Here is an 11,728-nt window from a genome sequence, read left to right as displayed (position 1 = left end):
AGACCTATGATTCTAACTAATAAAGGATCATGCAACAAACAAAGCAAAATAGCAGAAAGTCGGAACATAACATAGAAAAAGAGGGGAGGAATAAAAAATGAAAGGAACTCAACCACCTTTAGTTATCCTAGTGGTCGTTTTATTCTTCAGGTTGTGCTCCTCAGTGAAGATGATTCGCCTCCCTTTTGGTGCTATAGGAATAAACAGAAAACCTTTAAGCGAAGCGTCAACACCAAACTTAAAGATTTGCTTGTCCTCAAGCAAAGAAAAACTGAGGTGTCCGGTTTCTATGATAAAATAGCTGCATGATCAGAAAATTAGTAAGAACTCAATAGAAATCAAATAAGTAAGAAAACTACTACTACGAAAAATAACTAAGGATACAAAATTATTGGGTTGCCTCCCGACAAGCGCTTCTTTATCGTCACTAGCTTGACGGTCAGCTCTTCACCCCTTACTTTGAACTTCTTTTCTGTGTCTCCATAACGTAGCTCAATGTGCTCCAGAGAAAGAATTCTGATTACTGTATAAACCCATGCTGGATTGCTGGTCAACACCACCTTCATTCCTGGGGAGAAACCTTCAGTGGGGATCTTTTTGTTTCTCCATCCTCTGGGTACTTTCTTCTTTTTGGGAACCTCCTCCTTGGTAGATGATGCATTCCCAACACCAAACTTAGGTTTGATGTCAGGAGAAATTTTATTGATTGTTACCAAGGGAGGTTTGAGCTGCAGATTCTGCTGTGCTTCATCAGGGGATTTTTGAGGAGTTGGATCAATAAGCTCAGTCTGCATGCAGCTCTCTTCTTCTCTTGATGAATATACATCTTTGAAAACATGGAAGACTAGTTGCTCATCATGCACTCTAAGCACTAATTTGCCCACTTCTACATAAATCAGAGCTCTTCCAGTGGCTAGGAATGGTCTTCCCAGAATTATAGAGGCATTCTCATCCTCCCCCGTGTCAAGAATCACAAAGTCTGCTGGGAGGAAGAACTTACCTAGTTTGACCAAGATATTCTCCACTAATTTGTATGCAGGCTTCATGGATTTGTCTGCCATCTGTAATGCTATCTTTGTGGGTTGTGCCTCTTGGATTTGCAGCTTCTTCATCACAGATAAGGGCATTAGATTTATGCTTGCCCCCAGATCACATAGGGCTTTCTCAAAGGTTGTTCTCCCAATGGTGCATCGAATTTAAAAGCTCCCTGGATTTGGCATCTTTCTTGGCAACTTATTCTGAATTACGGCACTACATTCTTTAGTCAGGACTACTGTCTCATCTTCCTTTAAACGCTCATTCTTTGACAACAGCTCCTTCATAAACTTGACATAGATAGGCATTTGTTCCAAAACCTCAGCAAATGGAATACTGATTTGCAATTTTCTGAAGATTTTTAAGAACTTTGAAAACTGTTTGTCCTTGGTCTCCTTTTGAAGTCTCTGAGGATATGGCATCTTAGGCTTGTACTCAGGAGCCTTTGGCAATGTAGGATGAGTGTCAAGAGAGTCTGGAAATGGATTGTCTGCACGCTTTGGAGGGGCATGCTCTATGTCTTCCTTCTTCTCCTCTGGAGCTTCCTTGTCAACTAGCTCTTCATTGACCTTGGTCTCAGAGCCAGCTACTTTACCACTTCTCAATTGAATAACATTGCAGTCTTCTCCTGGGTTCACCACTGTATCACCTTGAAATGTACTTGCAGACCTCTCAAGTAATTGCTTGCTCAGTTGGCCCACTAGCACCTCTAAATTTCTAATGGAGGCTCTGGTTTCCTGCATAACTTGTGCTTCTGTACTTGCCACTTGTCCACTTATCACGGAGATAGCCTTGCATTCCTCTTTTGGATTTGGAATTGTGTTACTAGGAAGGCTATTAGTGGTCCTCTGATCAATTTCATTAACTCTGGTGGCTATTTGACCCATTTGAATATCCAGGTTCTTGATGGATGCTCTGGTTTCCTGTCTAAAACTTGTCAATATTGCTTCCAAATCATTGTTCTGTTGGAAATCGCCCTGAGAACTATTGTTGAAGTTCTGAGGTCTCTGAGGTTGATCCCTCCATCTAAAATTTGGGTGATTCTTCCACCCCGGATTGTATGTCTTAGAATATGGATCATTGTTGGGATTCCTAAGACCACTCCCCATGTAATTCACCTGTTCAGAAGAGGGTTGAGCATAATCATAATTATCATTTAGCACAAAATTACCTGTCATGTCATAAGAGACCTCTTGAGGTGGATTTTGGGTGTTGATAGCGGAGACTTGCATGCCACCCAGCTGTTGAGTAAGTAGACTCATTTGCTGAGACATATAAGCTTATTTTGAGCAAGAAGAGCATTAAGAGTTTCTACTTCTATGACACCCTTCTTCTGAGGAGTCTCAGAGTTCACAAGATTCCTGTTAGATGAGTATAAGTATTGGTTGCTAGCAACTAATTCAATAAGCTCAATTGTCTCCTCCGGTGTCTTCTTCTTGTGCAATGAACCTCTTGCAGAATTGTCTAAGCACATCTTGGACATGTCGCCCAAACCTTCATAAAAGATATCCAGTTGGGTCCATTTGGAGAACATGTCTGGAGGGCATTGCCTAGTCAGTAGCTTGAATCTCTCCCATGCTTCATACAAAGTTTCACCATTTTTCTGCTTGAAGGTCTGAACCTCCATCCTAAGCTTAGTCAGCTTCTTTGGTGGAAAAAATTTAGTCAGAAACTCCGTAACCACCTTGTTCCAAGTATCCAAGCTCTCCTTGGGTTGGGAATCTAGCCATAGTTTTGCTCCATCTCTCAGAGCAAACGGGAAGAGCATTAGTTTGTACACATCTGGGTTCACTTCGTTTGTCTTCACAGTATCACAAATCTGCAGAAAACTGGAAATAAATTGATTTGGGTCTTCATAGGGAAGACCATGATATTGGAAGTTTTGTTGTACCAGGGTAACCAGTTGTGGCTTTAACTCAAAGTTGTTTGCAGCTATAGGAGGCACCACAATGCTTTTTCCATAAAGATCTGCAGAAGGAGCAGAATAAGAGCCAAGTACTCTTCTTTGTTGCTCATTCGCATTAGGATTTGCCATATTGGCATTATCAGCATTGTTAGGATCCATAGTGGATTCTGTAGCCTTGTAAAGTCTTGCTTGTTGTAAACGTCGCCTGAAAGTTCTTTCAGGTTCAGGATCAAAGTCTAAGAGATGTTCTTTGTCTCTGTTCTTGCGCATAAACAAACAGAAAACAAGAAAGAATGGGAATCTCTACGTCAAAGTGCAGAGAGTTCCCAGTGAGGTAACATGTGTAAAGAGATAAAAATATTGAATAAAATAGATAGAAGAAAAATAATAAATAGTCAATACCAAACTTAATTTCAGAAATTAAAAAAAATATTGGTACTATTTATTTTTTTAAAATTTTTATTTTATTTTATTTTATTATTATTATTATTATTTTTTAAAGGAAAGGGGAACGAATCAGGGGAGGGGGGTAAATGAAAAGAAAAAATATAATGTAAAGTAAAAAGAAAAAAATTAACGTTAAAGGAAAAAAGAAAAAATACCGTAAAAGAAATATTTTTTTTTTCGAAAATTCAAAGAATTTTTTTTTATAAAATTAAAACTAAATCGCCTAATCTAAGCAATCAAACAACTAATAGTTGTTAATCACAGTCAATCCCCGGCAACGGCGCCAAAAACTTGGTGTGGTATTTTATAACCCACACTTACTAACCGGCAAGTGCACCGGGTCGTACCAAGTAATACCTTACGTGAGTAAGGGTCGATCCCATGAGGATTGATGGATTAAGCAATAATAGCGTTTGATAGGATTAGTTAGACAAGCAGAAAAGTGTGTTGGATGTTCGATAAGTTGAAAATAAGACAGGCACACAGTAAATAAGTTGGGAATAAAATATTAGAGAAACAGTTAAGGTTTTAGAGTTATCTATTTCCTGAGTTGACTTTTCTTACTAACTAATTTAATTATGTAGGATTTAATTTATGGCAAACTATATGTGACTAGACCTTAATTCCTTAGACCTTCCTAGTCTCCTCTAAAATTCATTAACTGCCAATTCCTTGGTCAATTAATTCCAATTAGAGGGTTATAATCAAATTTCAGTTTACATGCCACAAAAACTCTAATTACCCAAAAAATAAAAGGATTATATGTCACGTATCCTGTTAAATTCAGATAATTAAAATTTAGGAGAATTTGTTTTCAAGCTATTGTTCTTGTATAGAGCTTTTCCAAGTTATACAAGAACTCAAATAGAAAGAGGGTCATACTTTCGTTCCACCCAAATTCATAAGATAAAGAACGAAAACAATTCTTAAATATAAATCCAAAACATAAATTAAAATAGAAAAAGTAATAAAATCAATCCATACAAATAGACAGAGCTCCTAACCTTAACAATGGAGGATTAGTTGCTCATGGTTCAGAGTAGAAAACTAGGATTTAGGTAAACTGTTCCTGATCTGAATGTACAGAGTTTCAATCTGATGGCATCAGATCCCTTTTTATAACTAATCCTAATTAATTAAAAATCTAATATCTAAAAATAAGATAATATCTTTTTCTAAAAGATAAGATTTGAATTTAAATCAGAATTAACTAACTATCATCAAGTCTTCAATTGATGGATGGGGACCACTTGATTCCTTCACTCTGATCCACGCCTAACTTGGGCTTTAGTGTATGAATTGGAGTTTAATTGAGTGAAGCTACGCCTAACTTGGGCTTTAGTGTTCTTAACTTGGGCTTTAGTGCGCCTAACTTGAAGTGAGCCGGACCAATCTCGCGTATTGTTGTTGTGTTTTGCGCCTAACTTGGGAAATCTCAAGTTAGGTGCATCCTTGGCAGTGAGTTCGGAGAAGAAGTATGAACTATTATATATCGTTGGAAAGCTCTGGTAGTTAGCTTTCCAATGCCACTGAAATCATGTCCATTGGATCTCTGTAGCTTGAGTTATTTAGGTTTGAGTACAGAGAGGTCAGGGTTGATAGCATTATTCGCCTTCATCTCTTCTTTTGCAGAAACTCCATCAAATACAGCTGAATGCTACCTAAAATAAATAAAATTGCACAAAACTCAAAATAGCATCCATAGTGGCTAAAATATAATTAATTCTTAATCAAACTCAACAAATTAGATGCAAATTCACTAGGAAAAGATAGACAAGATGCTCACGCATCAGTTTACTTTCAGGAAGGTTACTAAAGTCATTGGCCCATTTTCTCTGTTATCGCCATTCCCATTACCGGCTTGATTCCCCAATACCGCAGCCGTAGCTTGCATAGTAGCAGCCATGTTCTCCAAGGCAGTCATAAAGTTTGCGAGATTATTCTCAATCGTCTCAGGTTCCGTGTTACTAGCCCTATCCCTCTCTTGACCGTGACCATGTCCACGAGTCGCTATTTGGTTCTTGTTCACACAAAACAAGTGATATCAAGGTGATCGGTATCAATATCTCAAGTCTAGTGCTTCAAAGTTACCAAAGGTACACTCATGAACTTCATGCTAGACGTATCAACTAGATACCCTAATATACAAATCCTTATGCTCGAGCCATAAGTCAACGATATTAAGGTGGTACGACTCTCAAGGTGGATTGTAATATATAATATAAAATATAATTGAAAGGAACCATTAAACTAGAAGGCTGAAAAAGGAGTAAAATAGAATCGCGAAGCGTAACACTCACATATCAACAAAAGATAAAGCGTGTATCAATAGCAGTATAAAGATAAGAATGAGATCAAAACATAATATAGATATATGATATATATAAATAGCCATTAGCCGTGACCCACGAAGTTTAGGCCGACTAGGATACAGAGTAAAAGCAGTTTGACAACAGAAGTTTCCTATCTCTCCCAAAATACATCAAGCCTCTATAGGCGAGTTCAAAAGAGTTCAATACATAATATAGGCTTTTCAAATAAAAATGGAGAGATTCTAAGCAACATATAAAGTAGAGAACATAAAGATCTTCGCCGTCTCTTAGATGAACCACAGCTCACTTCTAAGCACCTGGACCTGTATTTCAAAAACAAGAGATATATACGGAATGAGAACCCCCGACCCATGGGTTCCCGATACGGTAAAAGTGCCAAATAAATACAATGCATTGTAATAAAAACTCACTAAGCATCCTAAACTTCCTTTCACCCAACATTCATCCTATATTCTCGCTAATCCATAAATAGGCAACTGTCATAAGGGGATGCTAAATCTAATTCCACTCTCTCATGTTTCCCAACCTTCCAACTCTCCAACAAATCAAAATCAGAATCATAAGTCAAACCATCACCAGTTGTTCTGTCTCAGCAATTCTATATCAATACTTCATATTCTTACCTGGAGCAAGTGAAATCACTTCACTGCGTGACCTATGGAGCTTAAATGACCTCATTCAATAATTATCATTTTAAATTAATCATATCATCATTCCATTTCCACAAGAACAGCTTCAGCGTCAACCAAAACTAGCATGAGGAACCACTCAGTTGTACAAACACAAGCAATACAGGCAAGTAATACACAATAAGGTACATGTAGAATAAGTAGCACATAATCAGGTAACATAGCATATATGATATAGCAATCCAAAACAAATAGGCAAACCCAAACAATTCAAGCATATGCAAATGATATATGCCTGCACTATGGCTGATGATATCATCTGTCGGTTATAAAGCCTACCTGACAAGTCCTTGTAACTAACCGTGGATGGAACACCAAACACAGAGCAAGTGGGACAATACTACAACCCTTGCATCTTACCATGTACCTGGAGCAGGGGAAAACCTCACCACTGCCTCTTACCCAGGCAGTGTTATAGTTCTCGACCCGGAGTAAGTGGCGATAGAACACAGCCCTTGCATCTTACCTGAAGCCTCAAACTCTCCCGGAGCAAGTGGATAACACCACTGCATCTTACTCGGATTCACATTCAGAAACACATTTTCTTTATCATTACAATTCATTTCCATACATCAATTCATTCATAATTCATACCCAGAGTAAGTGGGTAGCACCACTGCATCTTACCCGGTGTCCTTGCCTCTTACCCAGAGCAAGTGGATAACACCACTGCATCTTATCCGGAGGCATATCACAATCAATTTCGAGTTTATTTTCATTATTATTCCACTTCTTTCATAATCATTAATTCATTAATTCATTTTTCATACATTTCCAACATCTCTACACTTCTTAATCATATACACGGAGCGAGTGGTCATTTCCACCGCCTCTTACCTGGTACCTTGATGAGCGGATAATTTATACGCTTTTTGGCATTGTTTTTAGGTAGTTTTTAGTGAGTTCAAGCTACTTTTAGGGATGTTTTCATTAGTTTTTATGTTAAATTCACATTTCTGGACTTTACTATGAGTTTGGAATCTGACCTCCCTGCACTCGAAATAGATTTTTTGGAGCTACAGAACTCCAAATGGCGCGTTCTCAACAGCGTTAGAAATTAGACATCCTGAGCTTTCCAGCAATATATAATAGTCTATACTTTATTCGGGAATTGACGACGTAAACTGGCGCTCAACGCCAGTTCCATGTTGCTGTCTGGAGTAAAACGCCAGAAACACGTCACGACCCGGAGTTGAACGCCCAAAACACGTTACAACTTGTAGTTCAACTCCAAGAGAAGCCTCAGCTCGTGGATAGATCAAGCTCAGCCCAAACATACACCAAGTGAGCCCCGGGAAGTGGATTTATGCATCAATTACTTACTCATGTAAACCCTAGTAGCTAGTCTAGTATAAATAGGATAGTTTACTATTGTATTAGACATCTTTTGGACGTTTAGTTCTCAGATCATGGGGGCTGGCCACTCAGCCATGCCTTTCACTTATGTATTTTCAACGGTGGAGTTTCTACACACCATATATTAAGGGTGTGGAGCTCTGCTGTACCTCAAGTTTCAATGCAATTACTATTATTTTCTATCCAATTCGACTTATTCCTGTTTTAAGATATTCGTTGCACTTGAACTTGATGAATGTGATGATCCGTGACACTCATCATCGTGGTGTAATTTTGTGCTTCTTTTATAAGTCTTCATGCCTCCTTTTCGTCTTCAGGAACAATATCAATAGTTAGGGATATTTGTCCTATTTCATAGTTCATTATAGGTTTATATGTCTATGTTTAAATTAGTTAGGGGTTTAACTATCTCCTAAAAAGTTTTTAAAAATTTAATTGTCCTATTTTACTACAGCATATTGTTGACACGAAAGGGGGCGTTTTGTCCTTTGGAATAGTTTCTTGACACGTTATCAGCTAACGTGACACATAGACAAAATCTGTAGTTCTGGATGGAGACATTAACAGAAAAAGTAGAATGTCTGACAAAGTTAATCATTAAGGTCATTTTCAATCAATAAAGGGCGGAATGAGAGTTAGTGAAATAGTTAGGGATCGAAGTGGGATTGTACTCAAAATAAAATACTGAATGTTGATGTTAACATTAATTGAGATTAGTTGGTGCTCGAAATTCATCATAATTTAATTTGTGAAACCAAATATGACTCTTGATCGAAAAAATAATATTAAAAATTTACACTTAATTAATTATATCAAGTGATCACGAGAAAATTCATATGATAAAATGTTTCATTTTATTATTCTTTTTGTAGCAAGGCAATTTAGTTGCAAAAGCTTCAACATTTCCTTCAGAAATTAAGGCTGTAATTGATTATATTCATAGCAAAGGTTTAAAGTTGAAAATCTATTCTGATGCTTGAGTATGTATATCACATTAAACACAATATTAATATATTAGTATTAAAAATTTACTATTTTAAATTTTTTAATTACAATAATTTTCTTTGTATAGAGAGATCAGACATGCAGTAAAACTATGCCTGGATCAGGGACATGAAGTCCAAGATGCAAAAACATTTGCTTCTTGGGTAATACATTCATTTGAAAGTCATTTTACACTTTTAGATAATTTTTTTATTTTGATTCATGTATATATAATTAACTTATGTTTTCAATGTTATTTTGGAGAGTTGACTACTTGAAGTATGATAATTGTAACAACAATAATATAAGCCCAAAAAGAGAGGTATTAATTAATAGGAGTATATATATATATATATATATATATATATATATATATATATATATATAAAAGTAAAGTTTTATTAAACTATGAAAGATCAATCTTTTTCTCAGGTGTTAGAAATAGTTGGAGAACAATGATTGAGGATTTTTTTTTATCTTTTTTTAATGAATTTACATGTAAAATTGTTAAATTAAATCAAGATTTATGTATTTTAAGCTACCATGAATGTTACTTTGAGTTGTTTTGCAATATGATTTAATACATGTGGCATTCAGGCGAATTTGGTAAAGTGCAAAGAGAATTCGTGGATGCTGTCAACTCTGACTTTCTCTTACTCCAACGAGCATAACTTGAGTTACAGAAGTCCCATTGATGCAGTTCTAGCGGCATTAGAAAGCCAATTCTAGAAATTTTCAACGTTATATAATAGTCTATACTTTTTCTCTACCATGGTGGCGGCAAACGCCAGAAACCTCACGTTTGGCATCAGAGACCTCGTACAACATGAAAAGCTTACTGCCATGCTAGCGCCAAATGCCAGAACCTGAAGTTTGTCACCAGGATCCTGGGAATGTGTGCATAATTGCTGCTTACATGGTGCCAAATGCCACAATCTCAAGTTTGGTGTCAATATGCTGAAAAAGAAGGTTTCAGCGTGACCTTCACCGAATCTTTTGATTTAATTTAGTTTTTAAAATTAGTTTTGAATTAAGAAAAGATATTTCTAGATTTTAGAAATAGTATTTTATATTTATTATGATTAGATATAAACGGAGAAGAGATCTTGGCCTGGGATTTCTTCTTCTCCCCTTCCGCATTTTTCAGAATTACACACTTTTCTCTGCGAGGATTTACTTTCTCCATGAGTAACTAAACCTCTTCTATTATGGTTAGGAGCTCTATTTATTCTATGAATTAATACTATTGTTATTCTACTTTTAATCAACACACTGTTCTATATTCAAGAATTACTTTCATTCTTCATCTTAGGAATCAGAATATATTAGAAGATAACTCTTTTTTTTTACTTGAAATCTTGTTGAATCTTGGAAAAGCTAACTCACTTGAATAACATCTTAAAAGTAAATTCTTGCAGTTCTCTAGTTATCTGGATTTAACGTGATATGTGATATATAATTATATATCTTATCTTTGGGTAATTAAGGTTTGTGTGGCTAATAAACTAGAATTGAACTTAAACATTTAATCTAAATTAAGTGAACAAAGAATTGCCGGTTGATTAGGTCAGAGAAGATTAAAACTCTAAGAAATTAGTGTTTAATCAATTAGGATTTGTCATGAATTGAATCGTGCATGATTAAAGTAGTTGGTAAGAATTGTTAATCCGAAAAAATAAACATCTCCAAAACCTTAACTATTTTCCACACATTTTTCACATCCAAGTCATTATTTGCTTTCTTAATCTCTAAATTACTGTTTAATGCTAATTGCACTCAAAACACTCAAAATCCAATATACTTGTCAGTTCAGTTGTGGTTTTGAAATACCACACCAAACAACTAGAGACATCAAAGATAATTGGGACAGGCTAGGTGACTATCAATAATAATGTGGTTTATGAGAAATTTAATTCCCTTGTTGGAATTTGATTTTCAACATTGTGCAGCATGACATCTCTTATAGATCAAAATGACAAATGGGCTTCTTATGCTGCACCTGGAGGATGGAATGGTAATTATCTATCTTTACTTATCGGAGAACACTTGTCAAGGGTCTTAAAATAAAGTGATTTTCTTGAAGAGTAAAATATGTTCAACGTTTATAACGCATCAATTTTGTATTTAATGAAGAAAAATTAAAACTTTAAAAAAGTTCTAATTAAAGTAACTATATTATCAATTTTTGCGAACAGATCCTGACATGCTTGAAATTGGAAATGGAGGCATGAGAGAAGAATACTGTGCTCATTTTAGCATATGGGCATTAGCTAAGGTATTTTCATTTCTATATATGTCACAAAATTTTATGGATAAAATGTATGTTATATATATTTGTTACTCGAAAATGAGCTAATTTGAAATGGAAGCAGATGTTGAAAAGAAGCACGTGCAACATTAATTAGGAGTTATTCGACACAGATTCGATTCTGGATGTCTTATTAAATCGGACTGGTCTAGTCGAACATGTATTCGAATGAGAAATCGAATAGTTGCTCGAATAGTAGATCGAACGGTTACGTAAGTGGAGAAGTTGAAGACCTTTCATCATGTGAGGAATTTATGGGTAACGTTTATGGGAAAAAGAGCGGAAACGGTTACCTGGGAGCGCGCATACAAGACATCATTATGTAATTAATAATCAGTTATAAAAATGGGTTATAAATATTAGAAAGTTTTAGGGAATAAATGTTGAAACTTTGCTTCAGAAATTATTCACGCACACTCACATCCCCAGAGACTTTCTGAGTCTGCTTCGAGTTAATTATTTGTAAGGTTCCTTCCATGTCTTTATCTTTTCAATTTAACTTTCTTCAAACTTTATCTTTCAAGCAAGTTTATTTTACAAGCAATTTTATGTTTCAAGCAAAGTTTATTTTTTGAATCCAATTTATATTTCAATATCTTTTAATTTTCATGCCAAAAGCCCTTTGACCTAGTCGAAGGCGCCTTTATCGCTTTCTTTAAATTTCAATGCA

General features: G+C 35.8%; 1 protein-coding gene and 1 non-coding gene across 2 annotated transcripts in view; both read left to right on the top strand.

Annotated features, from left to right (window-relative positions):
- Nucleotides 1-2,564: 2,564 nt before the first annotated feature.
- LOC130983965 (small nucleolar RNA R71) lies at nucleotides 2,565-2,671 on the top strand. The gene has a single exon (XR_009087930.1). It is a non-coding gene; the product is annotated as a small nucleolar RNA R71 (small nucleolar RNA).
- Nucleotides 2,672-10,513: 7,842 nt separating this feature from the next.
- The window catches only part of LOC130981123 (alpha-galactosidase-like), a 57,018-nt gene continuing 55,803 nt past the window's right edge, over nucleotides 10,514-11,728 (top strand). The window contains exons 1-3 of the mRNA XM_057904745.1: nucleotides 10,514-10,620; nucleotides 10,700-10,764; nucleotides 10,946-11,025. Coding sequence (XP_057760728.1) covers nucleotides 10,514-10,620; nucleotides 10,700-10,764; nucleotides 10,946-11,025 — 252 coding nt within the window. The remainder of the gene's footprint in view (nucleotides 10,621-10,699; nucleotides 10,765-10,945; nucleotides 11,026-11,728) is intronic.

The sequence above is a fragment of the Arachis stenosperma genome, chromosome 5, assembly GCF_014773155.1.
Source record: "Arachis stenosperma cultivar V10309 chromosome 5, arast.V10309.gnm1.PFL2, whole genome shotgun sequence".
Classification (NCBI taxonomy): Eukaryota; Viridiplantae; Streptophyta; class Magnoliopsida; order Fabales; family Fabaceae; genus Arachis; species Arachis stenosperma.
Note: the sequence above shows the minus strand (reverse complement) of the source record. Positions and strands in the feature narration are given on the sequence as shown.